The sequence below is a fragment of the Jaculus jaculus genome, chromosome 1 (genome assembly GCF_020740685.1).
Source record: "Jaculus jaculus isolate mJacJac1 chromosome 1, mJacJac1.mat.Y.cur, whole genome shotgun sequence".
NCBI lineage: Eukaryota > Metazoa > Chordata > Mammalia > Rodentia > Dipodidae > Jaculus > Jaculus jaculus.
The window spans coordinates 168018719-168038965 of NC_059102.1; the positions used below are offsets into that span (position 1 = coordinate 168018719).

The 20247-nt window shown below is 52.8% G+C and overlaps 2 protein-coding genes across 2 annotated transcripts; one reads left to right on the forward strand and one right to left on the reverse strand.

Moving 5' to 3' along the window:
- Positions 1-613: 613 nt before the first annotated feature.
- On the reverse strand, positions 614-8345 carry Zp1 (zona pellucida glycoprotein 1). Its single transcript, XM_004667566.3, has 12 exons — positions 8183-8345; positions 6788-6909; positions 6143-6506; positions 5908-6051; positions 5019-5206; positions 4842-4939; positions 3347-3474; positions 3071-3260; positions 2841-2985; positions 1206-1287; positions 988-1098; positions 614-753 (listed from the first exon to the last, which is right to left on the reverse strand). Exons 1-12 carry the CDS (start codon positions 8343-8345, stop codon positions 629-631), a joined length of 1860 nt encoding a protein of 619 aa, XP_004667623.3. The 3' UTR covers positions 614-628.
- Positions 8346-15958: 7613 nt separating this feature from the next.
- On the forward strand, positions 15959-18799 carry Ptgdr2 (prostaglandin D2 receptor 2). The gene is made up of 2 exons (XM_004667688.2): positions 15959-16056; positions 17594-18799. Exon 2 carries the CDS (start codon positions 17603-17605, stop codon positions 18797-18799), a length of 1197 nt encoding a protein of 398 aa, XP_004667745.2. The 5' UTR covers positions 15959-16056; positions 17594-17602.
- The last annotated feature ends 1448 nt before the right edge of the window (positions 18800-20247 follow it).

Consider the following 20247-nt stretch of genomic DNA (forward strand, 5'->3'; position numbering starts at 1 on the left):
GCCCTGTTGTACCCATATTCACTCAGTTTTTCTCTCAAATTAGTCTTTTAAAAATGAGATATGTGGTCCAATAGCAGTTCTTCACAATGAGGTATTACACACTGCTGGTTAACTGTTACACCCATTTGTATACTCAACACCATTGTGTACACAAGCACACGTGGGCGACACGGCCTTGTGTTACACTGAGGATGTGATAGCACTAGAAAACAGTTTCTTGCCCCTTATAATTCTATGGAGCCATCATTGTGTAGGTCACCTTATAGTTGACTGAAATGTAGTTATGGGGTGTGTGACTGTGTGTGAAGGGTGTGATCCGGAAAGAACGGAGCGAACTCCAAGGAACAAGTTTCACAGAGCACGCTGGGTATGGTGGCTTGTACCTGTGATCCCATCGCTTGGGAGGCTGAGTCAGGAGAATCACCTTGCACTCAAAGCAAGCTTAGGCTACATAGTGAGTTTGAGGCCAGCCTGGGCTACAGAGACCTTGTCTCAACCACCACAACAAAAACACCCTTTAAAAACAAAATCTGATGAGTTTGTTATTCTAGGTTTCACAAATAACTTCACCATACCTGCTTTCAGTACTTTTGAAATAATGGTTTATTGAGTCCGAGTCTTCACTTTCTCAGAGCTTCTGGCTCCAAGCCTGGCTTAGACCCACAAAGACACTGGTTCCTAGCACCAGGGTGATAGCCAGGGGCAGCAGAAGTGCAGTAAGCACAGTCCTCGGGCTGGAGTTTCTGCTGGAGCCTGCCAGAAGGGAGAGAGGGGTTGCAGCCTGGGCATGGCTGGCTGTACTCTTCCTCACTCTCCCTGTCCACCTTCCAGCCACACAGGTTGAAGGCTGTTCTCTGCCGATAAGAGGTGGGCTATTTTTACTTAGTTCCTCATCAAAGACTTACATCACATCTGCTTTTCCCCTGCCTGTTTCATAGGCACTCTTACAGAGGGACCATGTCTGAGGCTACCCCTAAGTTCTCATACCCGAGAGCCCCAATTCGGAAGAGTCCTCAAAGCTCACTGCTCCTGGAGAACTCACGATGTCCAGGGCCCTGGCGGTGTGGCTGTAGTGACCTGAGGATCGTCGCCATCGTCCTGCCCAGGAGAGAAGGTCTATTCGCTCTCCAGTTCCTGGGGGCCTCAGAGCCAGACACAGGCTTAAGGATGTGCCACAGGACAAATTGTGCCCCACCCAGGCTTACCCGCCATCCCAGACCCGCACACAGTGGAGCACGAGTCTGGCCCCGTGAGGTGGCAGGCGGAGGCGCTGCAGAAGAAGTAGACCTGATGAGAGGAGGAGGAAACCGTCAAGGTAGGGCTGGCTGGGTGCTGCTGGGCAGGACTGTGGGTGCTACTGCAGGCTGCCAAGCAGGAAGTAGCCTGGGCAAGCCAGCTAAAACTGCCACACACCATGTGCTCCCAATTCGGAGTCCATGCCCCCCTTCCCAAGGGCCCAAAGCTGAAGTAGAGGACCGTGTGGGGAACCACTGCATTTAGGAGAGCCAGCCACTGGGAAGTATGATCACTCCCACCCACATAGCCAGAGAGCAGATGTCTGTTGTCTGTCTTCTTCCTGACCCTTGAGACCAAGGCCTGGGGCCACAGGGATGGTCAGGATAGCTTCCAGAAACTGACCTCAGTAGTTTTCCAAGAGGAGGAGGAGAATGGACCTGAGCCAGCTCCAATAGGGCCTAGCCATGGGCACCTACTGTAGCAGTAGCAGGTCAGCACCTCTCAGTTTGGAAAGCAATAGGCCATAGGAAGCTATCCCTTGGCCACCAACAGTGCCTTGCACTGGGTCTAGTCCACCTCTGATGCAGCCATGGATAGTGACTTGAAAATGGACCTGAGTCAGGCTGGAGAGGTGGCTTAGCAGTTAAGGAGCTTGCCTGCAAAGAGAAAGGACCCATGTTTGATTCTCCAGGTCCCACATAAGCCAGGTGCACAAGGTGACAAAAACACAGAAAGTCACATGTGTCTGGAGTTTGATTGCAGTCTCCATGCAAATTCTCTCTCCTCTGCTCATAAAAAAACATAAGAGGGTGTGGTGGTGCACCGCCTTTAATCCCAGCACTCGTGAGGCAGAGGTAGGAGGAACACTGAGTTGGAGGCCACCCTGAGACTTAGTGAATTCCAGGTCAGCCTGGGCTAGAGTGAGACCCTGCCTCAAAGACCCCCCCAAAAAAAATAAGTAAATAAAAAGGGCTGGAGAGATGGCTTAGCAGTTAAGCACTTGCTTGTGAAGCTTAAGGACCCCATTTCAAGGCTTGATTCCCCAGGACCCATGTTAGCCAGATACACAAGGGGGCACATGCGTCTGGAGTTCATTTGCATTGGCTGGAGGCCCTGGCACACCCATCCTCTATCTCTGTCACTCTCAAACAAAAATTAAAAAAGAAAATGGACCTGAGTCCATTATGTGACTGGTAGAAAGAATGTTGTATGACCCATCAAGAGTTGTAGGCAATAGAGTGACACCTATGTATGTTGCACAGAAACCCAAGTACACCCTAAGTTTACCCATATTTATCTTCTGGAGAAGTTACTGTCAAAGTCAAAGCAGAAGCACACCAACCATATTGGTTCTAGAATCAGAAGCAAGTCCATCTCAAACACCACAGCCATGTTTGGTTTAGGGTTGATTAAGATGTACAGCATTCCCTCTCTCCCCCTCTGAAGTCATTTCTAGGTCACCCCAAAACTCTGTGCACATTGCTATCCACAGTAGTGTCTAGGCTGGGGCTTTGGCAGTAGCTCACAGGGCACTGGTAAGTTGTGGTGGCCAGCTTGTTGCCACGGGCCAGGCACGAGGCATGAGGCCCATGGGCGATTCTTACCAATCCCCTGAGGGCTTTCTGGGAGCTGGAGTCAAGGAGGAAGAAGGTGGCGACAGTGAAGCGCTGGTAGTGAGACCAGAAAGGCAGTTCCGTCCTGTCCATGGCCACCATTTGTGTTCTATAGTTGTCTCCCTTAAAAGGGCACCTGGAGTGGAGAGAAGTCAGGCGATGTCCTCAGGGAGGCAGGGCACACAGGGAGCCCTAGGGACCGCTCACCTGTTACCACTCACCCATCTTTCAGGATGGGCCACTGGGGCTGCTGGAAGGGCTTGGCACCGGGGGTGGCCCAGCACTGGTGCAACATCAGGACCAGACGTGGGTCTGTCCTCTGCAGGAGCCGGACCTCCACATGAACAGGTTCCTGGAGCAGCCTCACGAGGGGGTACTCATCCTCGCCATAGTAGGAGCTGAAAGTCTTGTCTGAGGGGAAAGGGGCTCTTGAGGCCAGAGCAGGATGAGCGCCACGGAAGTAGGGGCAAGGGGAGGGAGAAGTGGGGATGCTATACCCTTGGCAATCCGCAGCTCTAGCTGCAAGGGTCCAGCCTGGGTCACAGGAACAGGTGATGGAAGTGGGAAGATGGAGGCCTGGATGGGCAAGAAGTCACCAGCATTGAAGATGCAGCGGACATGAAGCCTGAAGTTCAAGAACAAGAGGGTGGGGGAGAAGATAGAGTGCTGATCACTTATTCAACCAGGTACCAACAGTGGATGCAACCAAGCACCCACCACAGGGTGGAAGAATGTCCCCCAAGCCATCTCTAGGGCCCTGTGCTTTGTTGCTCTTTGGCGGGGAGGGGTGCTGCGTCAGGCCAGGCTGTAGGTGGGAGGACACCATGCTGTTGAGACAACAGGGCTCTGTCTTAGAACCTGAGGCCTTTGGAGCCTGGCAGGCAGGTCTAGGTTTGCATGCTGGTATTTCTAGATTGCAGGATCAGCAGCAAGTCATTTACCCTAAGCCTCAGCTTACCTTGGGCTTTGGTGAGGATTGTGTGAGGCCACCGGATATTAATACATCAGACTCATGCTTGTCTTTGAAACTGGTGTTCCACGGCGTCTAGTGTCTCTCCCGGTAGCTTAAGTGCCATATGGGCATTCAGCCTGCTCCTGGGTCAGTGCCCAGTGCCCCTGACACCAACGAGGCAGTGTAGCTATGGCGATTGCACTCAGTGGTGAAGGCCACACACTTTGCCTATTTTTTACTCCTCCACTTAGTTCTGATGGCCTACAGCCGGCCCCCTTCTGTCCCCTGGGACTACCTGTTGCTCCTGGAGCTCTTAAATCCAAACGCAGAAAACCTGACAGAATCATGCCCCAACCTTCAGTACATGACTTCTCTGTGCTAAAGTCAAAGGCAGTTGAACCCTGACAGTTTCCTGCTCCTGCCCCCCCAACCCTTGAAGATAGGGTAGAACAGCCACTTGGGTACCAAGAGAGCACCTAAGAGATTTTCTATAGCCCGTAGCTTAAGATGCTGGCCACATAATAGCCATGGAAATTCAAAGCCAGCTATGCCAAGGGCAGGTTCCCCTGGGGTCATCCCTGCTGACATCCTGGGCAACTTGGACGGTTGTGGCACCTAAGCCAGCAGGTCCAGGAGGCCCTTTTCCTTGGTGCTTGTCCCCCCCTCCCCAATTGTCTTCCTCCACCAAATCCTCAGACCCTTCAGTCTGAGGTATCTTTTATTTCTTCTATGGTGTCATAAATGAGATCAGACAGTAATAGCTGCGGCCCTTCCTGGGGCCTGGAAGGGATTTTTCCTCCCAACCCCTGAGTTAGTTCTTGAAGGGATAAAGGCCAAGCTTTCTGGGGAGTTGCTATTGGCTCTGCCTGGGTCCCTTAGGCACAAAGTGCTTAGCTCTCACATTAGCCTTGGAAGGGGTGTGGATGGTCCCTGCCTAAGCTTGGAGAGCAGGGTAGGCTCCAGAAGGGAAGTAGCTCATTTAATGTCACACAGCCAGGCAACCAGAGAACTGCATTTGCTTCAGCTGGCTCCCATCTCACCGGAAGATGCTGTCCCGAGTGATGGAGCCCTGTGGCCCGTTTTGGACATCTATGTCAGACACCAGCTGGTTCTCATAGATGAGATGGTCACCAACTACCTAGGGAGGAGATAGCAGGTGAGTCCCCCACAGGAGGTTAGACCCCCCCCTCCCCAATCAGCCCATGTCCCAGTCCTACCTGGACTGTGGTTCCACAGAGGGTGAGAGGGACATGGAAGACCACAAAAGCATTCAACTTCTGGGTTGGAGGGCATCGGGTAGGGGCATAGGCCAGGTGGACGTTGTCCAGTGTGATTCTGTGTGCCAAGGCCATTTCTTGGGACACAACCAGGATGAAGTAGCCACTTCTGAAACACTGGATGGTGGCTGGCACAAAAGCAGATCCAAGAGACAGATCAGGATGTTAGGACCTACTGTCTATCCAGTCTGGGGACAGGGGATGGGCTGGGCAGTAACTTTTTAAAAAAAATATTTTGTCTATTTGATACACACACACACACACACACACACACACACAGAGAGAGAGAGAGAGGGGGGGGGAGGGAGAGAATGGGCACACTAGGGCCTCCAGCCACTGCAAATGAACTCCAGATGCATGCGCCCCCTTGTGCATCTGGCTAACGTGGGTCCTAGGGAATCGAACCTGAGTTCTTTGGCTTTGTAGGCAAATGCCTTAACCTCTAAGCCATCCCTCCAGCCCCAGTAATTAGTGTTTAATCACTGGCTGGGAGTGAGGAAACCTGGACTCTCATCCCAATCATTGGTTTAACCAAGTTCCCCGGTGACTAATTTCCTCAACCATGGAACAAGGGTTGGTGCGTACCCTAGAAACAAGGTGACATGACAAAGCAATGTTTCTCTCCTGAAGGTCAGAGCCTTTGAGAAAATTGAACTAACACTTCCCTGGGGCAGGCGCTCTTCCTATCTCAGGGCCTCTGTCATCTCTGCCTGACAGTTGGGTTCTCCTAGACTGGATGTGAGGCAATTCAGCCAGAGGGAGGGGACACCTCTGCTGCCATACCAAAATCCAAGGGGACTAGAACCATGTTTGGTGTGGTAGGCTGTACCTGTGTTGCCATAGTAACAGGGCACCTCTCTGGCATCGTCATAGCAGCAGCCAGCCTGCTGACACGCTTCCTTCGAGCTACTTCTTACCATGCAGGGGATGTGTCCAGTGGCCACCTGGCACTGCTCCTGGGGCAGATGGGTACCTGGAATTGGTTACAGAACAGTGAGAAAATGGCTTCTTAGAACCCGAGGGCCCAAGACTCAGTCAGGGTTTATACACGAAGTCCCATGTACCTATGGAATCCAGCTCAGCCATTTCCTGGGGTCCCAAGGTGCCCCATTGGGGTGGAGGCAGCGTGGGGCCAGCAGGACCAGGTCCTGGAGAGGGCGAGGCAGGGGTTGGATGGGCAGCACTGTACTCTGGGTGCAGCGTTCTGGCAAAGCTATGACCAGAGCCAGGCAGAGTGTGGCTGGAGGCAGAGGGGAGGGCTGGAGGGCGAAGCATAGGAGGCGATGGTGAGGGGGGTGGCACCAGGGTGGGGTCCAGAGTCCAGGCGTGCTCTGGTTTGGGACAGATCAGAGTGACATCTTGCGTTACATCCACGCGGCCATCAGGCAGCACGGCTTGTATGAAGGCTGTCAGGTGGAAACGTCCATCCTGCCGAGGGGGCCGTAGAGAGAAGCCAGGTGAGGACGTCTGGCGCTCCAGGGAAACCGCCGCAGTGCTGGAGGTCAGGCCTGCCGACTGGCTACTGACCTCATCCAGCAACCCCCCTCCCATGGTTTGTGGCATGAGAGCTGGGCGAGCAGGCTGGTAGGCAGGGGCTGCACTTGAGGTAAGTCCCGGGGCTGCCACCTGCCAGCTTACCAACCCATACTGGGCTCCTGTTCCTCCTAGTCGTGAGGGGCTGTGCTCGAACACATTCCCTCTGCTCCTACCTTCTCCAGCACGTGGCAGCCTTTGTAATCAGCAGAGAGGACCGCTGGCCTTTGGGGCTCAGAAGTGACCCAGTGGTAGCAGATGGAGCAGTTGTTCACCTCGAACTGGTTCCCAAATTCATCTGGGCGGGGAGTAGAGAGAGTGAGTGCTTTCAGGTGCTGAAGAAAGAAGGCCGAGGCGGCTGAGCTAGTCAGAGAAGATGCAGCCCTGGCATTGCCGGCTTGGCTGCGTGGCCTGGACAAGCATCCTCCGGGACAGGCCGCAGGTCTACTCCTGCAAGGGTGTAGATATCGTAGGTTCTTTCTACAGGGTGGAGAGAGCGCTTCAGGGCATAGAGCACTCACCTAGTTTAAGCTTAATCATTCTAGTTTCCGGGCTGTGGCCCGGGCAGCTGGGGGGTTCCAGAGTGCAGTAGCATACACAAGGAAGGGTGGGATTCACACTAAAGCCCTCTGCTATGCAGAAAAAAAAAAAAAAAGCTTGTTTGTTATTTCACTAGCTGTTACAGATTCTTGGGGGCACTTACTAGGTGGTCTTCCTTTGAGAGGTTTCTGCCCCCAGCATTTGTTCTGGTGCATGGGGCAGGTTCGGGGCTATCTTTTCCACCTAGTGAAAGTGGCACCGAGAGGTCAGCCCACAGCTCAGAAGCTGCAGGTCTGAGTGTCTCAAGGAGCCCACACCCGCCTCCCGCCCCTAGGGCTCTGCCACACTTCATAACTCGATAGCAGCAGGGGCCCAGCAGCCTTGGCACTGCAAGGCTTGGTTGGAAATAGAGAGACTAGTGTTTGAGTCAGAACCTGCCTTTCCCTAGAGGGGCTGGTGATTTATGCGCACACTGACTGGGTGCACTCACTGTGCATGGCCCCCACTATATTCAGTTCTTTATGGTTTGTAGTTTGCATCTGCTGGCTACCTGGCTGGAGGCAATATCACTGGGTGATCTTAAGGTGTGGTGGTGGGTTTCAGATTTCAACCTAAAGATATGCAAAGTGTGCCAAGCTGAAGTTCCTGAAGTGTGCTGTGGCTTTTGACTCTTAAGCTTGTGCTTCTCTGTCTGCTTGGGCCTGTGAAGGCAGGCCAGCTTCTTCTGCCATTATGGAACTTCCCCTGGATCTGTAAACTTCAATAAATCTTTTCCTCCATAACTGTGCCTGGTCTGGAAGTTCATCTCAGTGAACCTGAAGCTGTCCGCTACAGTGGGGGGGGGGGGGAAGAAGGTGGAGGGAGGCTAGTCATGGCACTCCCCTGAATGCCCCCCCCCCAACCACCGCTACTGGGAAGGCCTCTGCCCTCCTGCTCTAGGGGAGGGGCCCCAACTCCCTTCTTTCTGCTGCCTGGGCTTGGGGGTAGGAAGAGGGAGAGGAGGGACAAGCCAGTCTTCTGCTAGCACTCACCTAGGACCTTGAAGCGGACAGTGCGGCCTGGCTTGGGGAACACCAGCAGCTGCATGCCTCGGAGCCCACAGTCATAGCTGTGCTGCAGTCCAGGAAGTCGCTGACCTAGCCCCAGGGTGGTGGCCACCAGCAGTGGCAGGGCTACACAATACCCCCAGGCCATGGTGGCAGCTCCTGCCTTTACACACGCCACAGACACCCACAGCAGACCCTAAGGCTTACCACCAGCTGGGGCAAGGCCTTATATAGGGGAGGCAGCCAATGGGAGCCTTTGAGAGCAAAGAGGACCCACCTGGGGGAGCACCGCCTGGCCACGAGGGCGGGGGGCTATGAACCAACTCCTGTCTTGAAGGCGGGGCAAGGCACCTCCCTGGGGCCTAGGCTTAGTGGGGCAGCTCAGAACACTGCCCTTGACCCCTATTCCAGCTTTCTGCCTCCCAGCTGTGGCTGCCCATGGACATTAACAAGGAGAATTCTAGCAAAGAGGCTGCAGGTGGGTTATGGAGCAGCAGCCCCCCCCCCCTCCTTGAACACCTCAGTCCACCAGCTGACTGCTCCCAAACCCCTCGCGAAGCCCTTCCTGCCCAGGTAGCTCTTTAGGTCTCCTGACTGCGCTGGGCCTCAGGACCCCTGGGAACTGAAGGCCATATTGGTTTCCTCTCATTGCTGGGAGAATCCGTGGCAGGCAGGGTGGCAGGTGAGCAGGAAGACTGGTAGCCCCTCTCCAGGCTCGCCAGGATGAAGCTGATTGACTGGTGGCCACCACAGGTGAGCATCCTTGTTCTGAAATCCAAAGTGCACCAAAACCTGGAACTTTCTTATCACCAACACAAGTGAAGTCTACCCTTGGCATTCTAAGGGGTCACAGCTAAAGCACAGAGCAACTTAAAATGTTGTGTAAATGGGGGCTGAGGAGATTGCTCAGTCAGTGAAGTGCTTGCTGTGCAAGCCTGAGGGTCTGAGTTCAGATCTCCAGCAGCTGTGTAAAATCCAGACACCTGGTTGCTCTTGTATAATCCCAGCTCTGGGGAGGTGGAGAAAAGAGGATCCCCAGGGCCTGCTGGCTAGTTAGTCCACCTGCGGCAGTGAGCTCCAAGTCTCCGTGAGGATTCTGTCCTAACAAGTAAGGTGGGGAGTGACTGCGGACGAGCACTGGACTTTGGCACGGACCTCAACCTCTTGCCTCTGCAAGCCCACACTTGTGCAGGTGCACACACAGAAACACGCACACACAGACATTCTCGTACCTCTACATAGATGTGATATGACATTCAGGTACCTGTGTATGGTGGTAAGTTCATCATCTCAGCACTTGGAGGCTGAGGCAGGAGGGTCATGAGCTGGAGGCAACCTGGGCTATATATGGAGACCTTGTCTCAACAACAGCAAACAACCTCCATTACCAACAGCAGAAATATCTCCAGGCTATGTACATAAGAAGTGTATGAACATAGAAGATTTTTCTGTTTAGCTTTGGGTCCAAGCCCCAAGATGTATCACTGTGAATATGCAAACTTTCTAAAATCTGAAAACAAATCTGAAACACTTCAAGTTCCAGGCATTTTGGGTAAGAGGCACTCAAGCTGTATTAATACAGGTAATAAGAACAGATAACCAAATGTAACATGACTTCCTGGATGGATGCTGGGAAAGCTCAGATGTCTGCCTCTGGGCTCATGGCTGACAATAAATGCACACATTAATGGACAGTGTTAATCACGCGGGGATCAGTGTGGGTCTACGGAAACACTCTGCACTGCCTTCTCATTGTCTGTTAATCTACAAGAGAGATAATGTCAAAGGCTGCCACCACAACAATGTCCCACAGGTTGAGGTGTTTATTAAGGGCCAGGCTGGGTTCCAAGGCTGTGTGTCAGCTTCTCACCCTGCCCAGTCCCCTGAGGGCAATCACCTTCTACCCTTTGAGGTACAAATTTACCCAGAGCCCAGTAGTCTGAGCTTAGTGTTTGTGGCAGCCCAGAGAACTGTGTGGTAGGTAGTTACCATCTGGGTCCAGCTGCTATGGCTATGATTTGTGACCCACATGTAACATTTCTTTCTGAGCCTTGTGTTTCCCCTGTGAGAATTGCTGATGACAAATCCTGCTTACCTGGCAAAAGATGCAGAGACTCACAAGAGGTGTGCTAAATTACGTGTGGCAATGACCTAATGCTTAGCTATGGTGGATGTTTACTGTGTCCAGGCTGAGCTGGGAAAGCTTGGTGGGAGGCTCTGGGAGCAGAATAAATAGAGGCGCATGACTCAGGGAGGGTTAGGGTGAGGTGGTCTTAGAGAGGTTTCTGAAGGAAAATTGACTTCAAAAATTGGGGTTTGGGGCTAGGGATATATAATTCAGTTGGTAGAGTGCTTGCCCAGCATGCTTGAAGACCTGGGTTTCATTCCCAGCATGACATATACTGGATGAGATGGTTGCATGTCTGCATTCTCAGCACTCAGAAGGTGGAGGCAGGAGAATTGGAGGTTCAAGGTCATCCTCAGCCATAAAGGAATTTGAGGCCAGCCTGGGCTATATGAGAACCTGTGTTTTTTTTTTTTTGTTTTTTTTTTTTTAAAGAAGAGTAGGGGCTTGTGGGAGAAGGAGGAGAAGGGGAGAAGATGAGGCCAGAATCATAGCATCCAGGGAGGTAGCCTTTTCTGACAGAACAATGTTTACTTACTTCTTGTTTTGTGGCACTGTAATTGGAATCCAGGTGCCTCATGAATGCTAGGCATACATCCTGCCCAAGTGTCAAACTTTCAATGCATATTTGTGTGTATGTGTGTATAAGTGTATGTGGTGGGGTACATGTGAGGGGTCATGGAGGAGGGCATGAGCCTTCATCCTTCTGGAGGAGTTCTTGGCAGTTAATGGTTGCTGGGGGAGCTGGAGGCAGTGATATAGCCACTGGTAAATGGCATCTGTACACATGTAAGAAATCCGAATTAGGGACTGGAGAGATGGCTTAGTGGTTAAGGCACTTGCCTGTGAAGCCCAAGGACCCATGTTCACCTTCCCAGATTCCACGTAAGCTGGGCACACAAGGTGACTCATGCGAGAGGTTGCACTTACTTGCACACAAAATGCCACACCCAGAGTTTGATTACAGTGGCTGGAGAGCCTGGAGCACTAAGTCTCTCTCTCTTTGACTCAGTGGGTAAGAACCAGAGTGAGAGAGAGAAAAAAAGACATCAAAGTAGAAGAGGGACTAATTAGAAAGGGTTTAGGTTGGACGTGGTGGTGCACACCTTTAATCTCAGTACTTGGAAGGTAGAGATAGAAAGATCGACGTGAGTTCTAGGCCACCCTGAGACTACATAGTGAATTCCAGGTTAGCCTGGCTAGAGTGAGACTCCGCCTCAAAGAAACAAAACAAAACAAGACAAAACACCAAAAAGACAGGGCTGGAGAGATGGCTTAGCTGTTAAGGCATTTTCCTGCAAAGCCAAAGGATCCTAGTTCAATTCTCCAGGACCCATGTAAGCCAGATGCACAAGGGGAATGCATGCATCTGAAGTTTGTTTGCAGTGGCTGGAGGCCCTGGTGCACCCATTCTCTCCCTTTCTCTCTCTCTCTCTTTCTACCTCTTTCTCAAATAAATAAATAAAACATATTAAAAAAAAACAACAACAAAAAGACAAAGGAAAGAACAAAGGAAAGAGAGAGAGAAAGAAAGAGGAGGTTTAGTAGAAAGGGACAGGGAGAGGGGGCCAGAGAAGGTAATGGAAGGGTATTATGCTCAAATATACTATATATATGTAAAAAATAGTCAACAAAAAACACAGGAGGGCTGGAGACATGGCTTAGCAGTTAAGACACTTGCCTGCAAAGCCAAAGGACCCAGGTTCGATTTCCCAGTACCCATGTAAAGCCAGATGTGCAAGGTGGGCAAGAGTCGGCAGTTTGTTTGCAGTGGCTAGAGGCCCAATGGTGTGCCCATTGTCTCTCTCTTTCTCTCTGCTGCTTTTTTTCTCTCTCTCTCAAATAAATAAATAAACTATAAAAACAACAGCAGCACAGGAATAGTCTCTGTCCCGCAGCTGCTCATCACGAGGGTGGGAGTGATTGAAGAAAGAGTGACCATGGAGGACCAGGGAGGCTGTGTGTAAAATGACAGAGGGAGGATGGAGGAGGGGTAGTGTCTGTCTGAGAGGGAAAGTTCAGGCTTTGAAGGACGACTAGGAGTTCCCCAACCAGCCAGAGGAAGAAATAATCCAGAGCGGGGAGCAGACAGCATGGGTAAGGGCATAGACACCATCCGGGGCGTGCAGAGTATGGGAGGGCATGACAAAGGCTGGCTGGTACAGCCCTGGGACCAGGAGGCAGGAAAGTGAAGGTGGAGGGGCGGGTGGGACTACTGGCTGAGAGGAGGTGGCCTGGGGCTTCGCCATGCTCCCTCTGGGCCTCCTTCAGGACATCACGTGGACTCCTGTCGGGCTGCTCCTCTGCTAGGTGTGTGTACTTTGAGGACCCGTTGAGCTTTGGACTGGAAGATTCCAGCGTTTCCTGCTTGCATCTCACTTCCTCTTTGGTTGATTTCTTTAAAGTGACCAGAAAGGAACTCATAAAAACCCACTTTCTAAGGCAGAGCCCAAAGGAGAGAAACCAGCTGGGCTGGGAGGGTATGCTGGCCTCGTCCCTTCACTGGGAGTGTTCAGCAGGGCTGCCACTGTTCCCTAGGGCTCCCAAAGCCCTGGTAGGGTCACTGACGGGGCAGGTGTGGGGGCTGGCGCCGCCTCTACTGCTGCCTGGCTGTGCAGAGTGACAGGGCAGATGAGGTACACCCCAGCCCTGCTCCTCAAGTTCAAAGCCCAAGACATGAACTACTCTTTTGTTGTTTGTGTGTGTATGTATGCTTTTTTTTTTCTTTTCTTTTCGGGGTAGGGTCTCACTCTAGCCCAGGCTAACCTGGAATTCATTATGTAGTCTCAGGGTGGCCTCGAACTCATGGTGATCCTCCTACCTCTGCCTCCCGAGTGCTGGGATTAAAGGCGTGTGCCACCATGACCTGCTTGTATGCATTTTTAAAAAGTATTTTTATTTATTTATTTGACAGAGAAAGAGGGAGAGAGAGAGAGAACGGGCACGCCATGGCCTCCAGACACTGAAAATGAACTCTGGCTAACATGGGTCCTGGGGAATTGAACCAGGGTCCTTCGGCTTTGCAGGCAAATGCCTTAGCTGCTAAGCCATTCCTCCAGCCCTATGTATTCATTTTATATGTGTGCATGGTGTGTGTGAATGCATGCTCGTGCATGTATGTATGTATGTATGTATGTATGTATGCATGCCTGAAGGGTCAGCAAACCTAGAGCTCACAGCTAGATTAGCTGCCAGCAAGCCCAGGGATCCTCTTATCTCCACCTCCTAGTACTGGGGTTACAGGCTTGCACCACCATGCCTCACTTTTACATAGATTCTGGGGATTTGAACTCAGGTCATGTAGCGAGCACTAAGTGATTGAGTCATCTTCCTAGCCTCTGGGCTACTCTTTTCCTGCTATTCTGTAATTCCTTCAGGGCAGCTATGGGTGCTTCCTGATGTGCTTGGTCACATTATGATGACAATTCCAAGAAATAACTGTAGCAGCTGGCCCTCGTGTCTTCCCTCTGGGCCAGGCCAGGAATAGAGCTCTTGGCCTATAACCTTATTTATCCTTGTGGTGGTTTGATTCAGGTGTCCCCCATAAACTAAGGTGTTCTGAATGCTAGGTTTCCAGCTGATGGGGATTTGGGAATTAAAGCCTCCTGGAAGGCATGTATTGCTGGGGGCGGGCGTTATAACCAGTGTCCCCGTACCAGTGTTTGGCACACCCTCCTGTTGCTATGGTCCACCTTATGTTGGCCAGGGAGTGATGTCCATCCTCTGCTCATGCCATCGTTTCCCCCTGCCATTATGGAGCTTCCCTTCGAGCCTGTCAGCCAAAATAAATCTCCTTTTCCCAGAAGCTGCTCTTGGTTGGGTGATTTCTACCAGCAATGTGAACTGGACTGCAACAATCCTCCCAAGGAGACAGAAGCCAGGCTTGCAGAGAAGAGGCTTGCACTCAGCCCTCAATGAAATCTGTCTACCAGGCCTCTGTTGTTAGCCTTGAGTCCTCCCTCCACTAGCTCAGTCTCTCCTGTGGTCCCTGACCTGGCAGCACTTTCCCTAATGTGATGAAATGCAGATTCAAGGGTCAGGGAGGTGGGTGACCTTGCTTGCTGCTGAGATACATCTCCAAATAAAAAGCCAAGCATGATTGCATGCCTGTAACCCCAGACAGGGGGATCTCGGGGACTCACTGGTCAGTCTAATGGCAAAACAGGGAGTCTGAGGTTCAGTGAGAGACTGGCCTAGGGAAGTAAGATGGAAGAGTGATAGAGGAGGGTAGCTGATGCCTCCCACATGCACACACCACTGTGCGCACACACCAAATTCGCACACACACCACATGCAGTATATTACACACAAAAGAAAAGAAGAAATGCAGATTTCCAGGCTCTGCCGTGGTCCTGCCGGATCAGGCGGTCTGTGCAGTTGGATGGGCTGCACATCTGGGTTCACCTAGTGCTCCAGGTCTTTGTCAGGTAAATCCTTTGGGAACGTCCCAGGTCACCCTCAGGCACACAGACTTCTGGGAGGCCCTGTCTGACAGCCTTGGTGGTCTTTCACCCCCAGCAGGGGCCTGACACACTGGTGGCCTTTCTCCTTCAGGGCCTCAGGCTGTGCAGGTGCCCTGGTCAGTCAGGGTCTACCCTTTACTCCTGGTCAGTGACATCCCTCCACGGGGACCTCCATCTCCTTTTCTGAGTGGACAATGTTGACTTGGTTCCCTAGACCCCAGGGAAAGAGACAAAAGCCACATCCTGCCCACCCAACATCCTGCCCAGGCATCTCTTCCACATAGGCAGGAGGACTCAGTTCTGAGTGTGTGCACAGAGCTTCTTTTTAAGATGGGAGCGTGGTCAGAGCCCATGAGGCCCTCTGGGACCTGGGGGAAGAGGGTGCATGCCTTGTACTTCTTCGGAAAATGCCCCAGGGTCTGACGCCTGTGGAATCTTTGGTTTGTTTTAGGAATTCTAGTTAGGTTTAGTAACTTGCTTGTTTGTTTAGTAATAAGTTGTCCTCAGGGAGGGCTGGGAAACAAGTATTGACAGTGATTCCAGGGTTAGATATGAGGATTGAGAAGGATCAAAGGAGGAAAGACTGTTCTGGAAAGAAAGCACCTCCGCATAGGAGAGGTTGTGTTCAAGGCACCTGGAAGAGGGAGGGGCCAAGAGAGGATGGAGACCCTGAGATCCTGAGTCTGATGCTCTGCTGGTGACCTGTGTCTGTACAAGAGGATGGGATCCTTTCTCACTTCAAAGAATAGACTGAACTCTAACCAGTATCGGGGCTGGGATGCAGCAGAGAGAAGACCTTTTAACAGTCATATTTTTGGGGGGCTGGAGAGATGGCTTAGTGGCTAAGCGCACTTCCTACACAAGCATGAGGGGGTTTGATCCCTACTAAACAGCTGGAAGTGGCCACATGCACCTGCAACTCCAGTCCTGCAGGGGAACCAAGTCTGAGACTCAAATAAGAACTAGAACAAGAGGAAGAGTGATGGAGCTGGCCACCTGACCCTCTGCTTGGGCCACCCCAGGTGAGTGCTCCCTGCCTCAGTGAATGCATGGGGCCCTGCAAGGACACATCCATCACACATACCCACAACACACACACACACACACACACACACACACACACACACACTCACTCACTCATCGGAGCTGACAGCTATTTCCTCCTTTGACTCACTCCCCTCCCACTGCCTGCTTAGTGCCTCCTGTCCCACTGCTTCTGTCCCCAGGAGCTGCTAGACTCTGGGCCCCTCCTGTGCTCCCTTTGTGTCCAGGTAAGGAGGTGGTGGCCTTGGGGTTAGGCTGCCTTGCTGCCCTCTCAGAACCGATATAAGGAACAGCTTTCCCAGACAGAGGAAGGTTGTTCCCAAGCTAGTGCAGCAGAGGGGAAAGTTTAGGAGCATGGCTTGATGATAAAAGGAAGGATCACGTTTTCTCAGCCACAATGGCAAGCCATTCCAATGTGTACCTTCAGCATTCTCAATGATCTCAGAGGGTGGTGGCATTATCACACAGTGGGCTTAGAGAAACTGCCAAGTTCACCCAGCCTGGAAGCCAGAGCTGAGGGCTTGCACTCAAAAAGCTGGTGTTCTCTCTAGAGTGGGAGGGGTTCCTCCAGCTCCGGGGCTGGGGCTGTCTCCATGCAGCCAGAGGGATCAGACTGGGTGGCTCCCAAAAGTGCAGCAGGAGGATGCCCTCCGAGCATCCCGTGGGGCTCTGCCAAGCCAGTGGCTACCTGCAGGGACTGTGTCAGGACAGAGAGGGGATGAGGTGAAGCCTGCTGCTGGGAGTGGAGCCCGAGCCCCGCCATGCAGCTGAGGAGCACCTTCCCCGGGGCTGTCGCTGTGCTTCTCTGAACCTCAGGTTCCTCTTCTGAAGGAGCCTCGGGGTTATCAGGAGTGTGACTGCCCTGCAGACCCAAGCTTAGGAAGTAGGGCCAGGGAGCATTCCCGGCCTCCACCTACTGCAGACCCCAGCTCCAATGGGGGCTTTTTTTTTTTTTTTAAGCTCTGTGTTTTTGTGTATGAATGCAGGCATACATATGCCATAGCAGGCATGTGCTCAGAGGAGAATGCTGAATGTCATTCCTCACTTTGCACCTTGTTTATAAGGCAGGATCTATTTGTTGCTCATTGCTGTATATTCCCGGCTAGCTGGCCCTCAAGCGTCCAGGATTCTCTTCCCATCTCACTATAGCAGGGCTGGGGTTATAGATGTCTGCTGCTGCCTGCAGCTTGTACTTGGGTTCTGTGGAATTCAAGCTCCGGCCATCATGCTTGCACAGCAAGTGAGCCATCGCCCTAGTCCTCTGAGAAGTGCTTCTGTCAAGGAAAGAAAATCTAGTTTGGTGTCCCAGGACCCCACCCTTCAAAGGAGGATGGTTTCTGGAAGGGACTGGATTTTCCCATTCTAACCAACAGTGTTTGCGCTGGAAAAAGGAGTTCTAAAGACCACTGACCCTCCTCTTCTCCTGTCTTTACTCAGAATAAGCTTTTTTTTTTTTTTTTAAATGAAAAATTGTCTAGGGAGGATATTCCACCAGATGGTTTCTGTTCCCTCAAGGTTTTCTGAGCTAAGGGAAGTTTATCAATTGGGAGTAGACAAGCCAAGTGTTTCTGAGGTTTCTTTATAGCCTGCTGGTCTTTGGGACAGTTATTAACTCTTTAGTTCTCTCTAGTTTTCAGGGAAGGTTATTAACCCTTCAGACTATTAGTGGCATCTCTGAGCAAGGTTTTCTTCTTGCCTTAGCTGCAGGCACCTGGTTCCCCCTTGTCAGGCTCAGCTCCCCTCCCCCTCCCTCCCTCCCCACAGAAGCCAACCATGGCCAACTCCACGCTGATTCAGCCGCTCTGTCCCATTTTGGAGGAGATGAGCACCCTCGAAAGTCACCGCAATTCCAGCATTCGCTATATCGACCACGTGTCCGTGCTTTTGCACGGGCTGGCCGCCGTCCTGGGCTTGGTGGAGAACGGCCTCATCCTGTTCGTGGTGGGCTGCTGCATGCGCCAGACGGTGGTCACCACCTGGGTGCTGCACCTGGCGCTGTCCGACTTCCTGGCGGCTGCCTCCCTGCCCTTTTTCACGCACTTCCTGGCGGTAGGCCACTCGTGGGAGCTGGGCACCACGTTCTGCAAGCTGCACTCGTCGGTGTTCTTCCTCAACATGTTCGCCAGCGGCTTCCTGCTCAGCGCCATCAGCGTGGACCGCTGCGTGCAGGTGGTGCGGCCGGTGTGGGCGCAGAACCACCGCACGGTGGCGACGGCGCACGCGGTCTGCCTGGCGCTCTGGGGCCTGGCGGTGCTCAACACCGTGCCGTACTTCGTGTTCCGGGACACCATCCCGCGGCGGGACGGCCGCGTCATGTGCTACTACAACGTGCTGCTCCTGAGCCCGGGGCCGGACCGCAACGCCACGTGCGACTCGCGCCAGAAGGCCCTGGCGGTCAGCAAGTTCCTGCTGGCCTTCGCGGTGCCGCTGGCCACCATCGCCTCGAGCCACGCGGCCGTGAGCGTGCGCCTGGGTCACCGCGGCCGCCCGAGGCCCGGCCGCTTCGTGCGCCTGGTGGCGGCCGTGGTGGCGGCCTTCGCGCTCTGCTGGGGGCCCTACCACGTCTTCAGCCTGCTGGAGGCGCGCTCGCACGCCGAGGCGGCGCTGAGGCCGCTGGTGTGGCGCGGGCTGCCCTTCGTCACCAGCCTGGCCTTCTTCAACAGCGTGCTCAACCCGCTGCTCTACGTGCTCACCTGCCCCGACGTGGGGCGCAGGCTGCGGCGCTCGCTGCGCGCGGTGCTCGAGGGCGTGCTCGTGGACGACGGCGAGCCCGGCGGCCGCCCGCGCCGCGCCTCCTCCACCACCACCTGGGCCTCCACCCTGTGGCTCAGCGGCCGCGCCCAGCCTCTGCGCCCCGCGCGGCTCCTCGGCTGGCTGCGGGGAGACTCGGCCGAGTCCCCGCAGGACGGGGCGCAGTTCCGGGGTGAGCGGGGACCCCTGAGCCGCGCGCTGAGCTCCACCTCGGATTAGGCGGTGGGCCCAGATGGCAGGGCACAGACTTCTTGACAGCTGAGGCGGGGCGGCGATCACAGGCCAAACACATCTCACCTTCTTCAGTACCCCAGTTTAAAAAAAAAAAAAAAAAAGCCGGGCGTGGTGGCGCACGTTTTAATCCCAGCACTAGGGAGGCAGAGCTAGGAGGATAGCTGTGAGTTCTGAGGACACCCTGAGACTACATACATTCCAGGTGAAACTCTACCTTGAAAAAACAAAACAAACAAAAAAATTACACACACACACACACACACACACACACACACACACACACACAAAGGGCTGGGTATATGGCTCAGGTCACAGGTTCAATTCCCCAGTACCCAAGTAAGGAAGGTTGCACATGAGCTTTGAGTTCGTTTGCAGTGGTTGAAAGCCCTGGCTCGCCCATTTTAAAAAAAATATTTTTTTGTTCACTTTTATTTATTTGAGTGACACAGAGAGAGAAAGAGACAGAGAGATTGAGAACGGGCGCGCCAGGGCTTCCAGCCACTGCAAAGGAACTCCAGATGCGTGCACCCCTTGTGCATCTGGCTAACGTGGGTCCTGGGGAACCAAGCCTCGAACCAGGGTCCTTAGGCTTCATAGCAAGTGCTTAACTGCTAAGCCCTCTCTCCAGCCTGGTTCGCCCATTCTTTCAATCTGCCTTGTTCTCTCTCTCCTTCCCTCTCTCTCAAAATAATTTTCTTTTAAAAAGTATATAGTCCAAAAATAAAAAAGTATATACTGGGCTGTGGAGGTGGCTCAATGGTTAAGGCCCTTGCCTGCAAAGCAATGACCAGGGTTTGATTTCCCAGTACCCATGTAAAGCCAGATATACAAGGTGGTACACATGCCATCTGGAGTTTGTTTCCAGTAGCTACAGGCCCTGGTGTGCCCATTCTCTCTCCTTACAAACAAATAGAAGAGAGCAAGACAGAGAACAGGTGTACCAGGGCCTCCAGCTGCTGCAAAGGGACTCTGGAGGCATTCATCACTTTGTGCATCTGGCTTTATGTGGAACTAGGGAATCGAACTCAGGTTGTTAGGCTCTGCAGGCAAGGGCCTTAACCTCTAAGCCATCTCTCCAGCCCAAAAATATTAAAAAAAATATGGGCATGGCTGTTGTGGAAGTTTGAATGGATGGCCCCCAACAGATTCAGAAGTTTTATTCAAGCGTGTATATTGATGTCACTGTGGGTGGATTCTGGCATCTAGGCTTAAGGTGTTTAACTAGGGGCAGATCTAAATTCCAGCCTAAGAGTGCCTGAGCTCTGCCTGGGTTCCTGGAATGTGCTTGCTTATGGTGCTGGTGGTGGCATTTTGCTGCATGGACCTGTGAAAGGGGGCCTAGCTTCTGCCATTATGGATGGATCTGTAAGCTTGAAATAAATTCCATTTCTCCCATAACTTTTTCTGGTCTGGAGGTCCAACCCAGTGTGAGG

Bases quoted from the DNA above. Each gene is read 5' to 3' on its own strand.
- Ptgdr2 (XM_004667688.2), top strand. From the start codon at position 17,603: ATGGCCAACTCCACGCTGATTCAGCCGCTCTGTCCCATTTTGGAGGAG.
- Zp1 (XM_004667566.3), bottom strand. From the start codon at position 8,345: ATGGCCTGGGGGTATTGTGTAGCCCTGCCACTGCTGGTGGCCACCACC. The intron at 6,910-8,182 runs GTGAGTGCTAGC...CTCCCCGCCCAG, and splicing joins TGTCCGCTTCAAGGTCCTAG to ATGAATTTGGGAACCAGTTC. The intron at 3,261-3,346 runs GTATAGCATCCC...CTTTCCCCTCAG, and splicing joins AGAGCTGCGGATTGCCAAGG to ACAAGACTTTCAGCTCCTAC.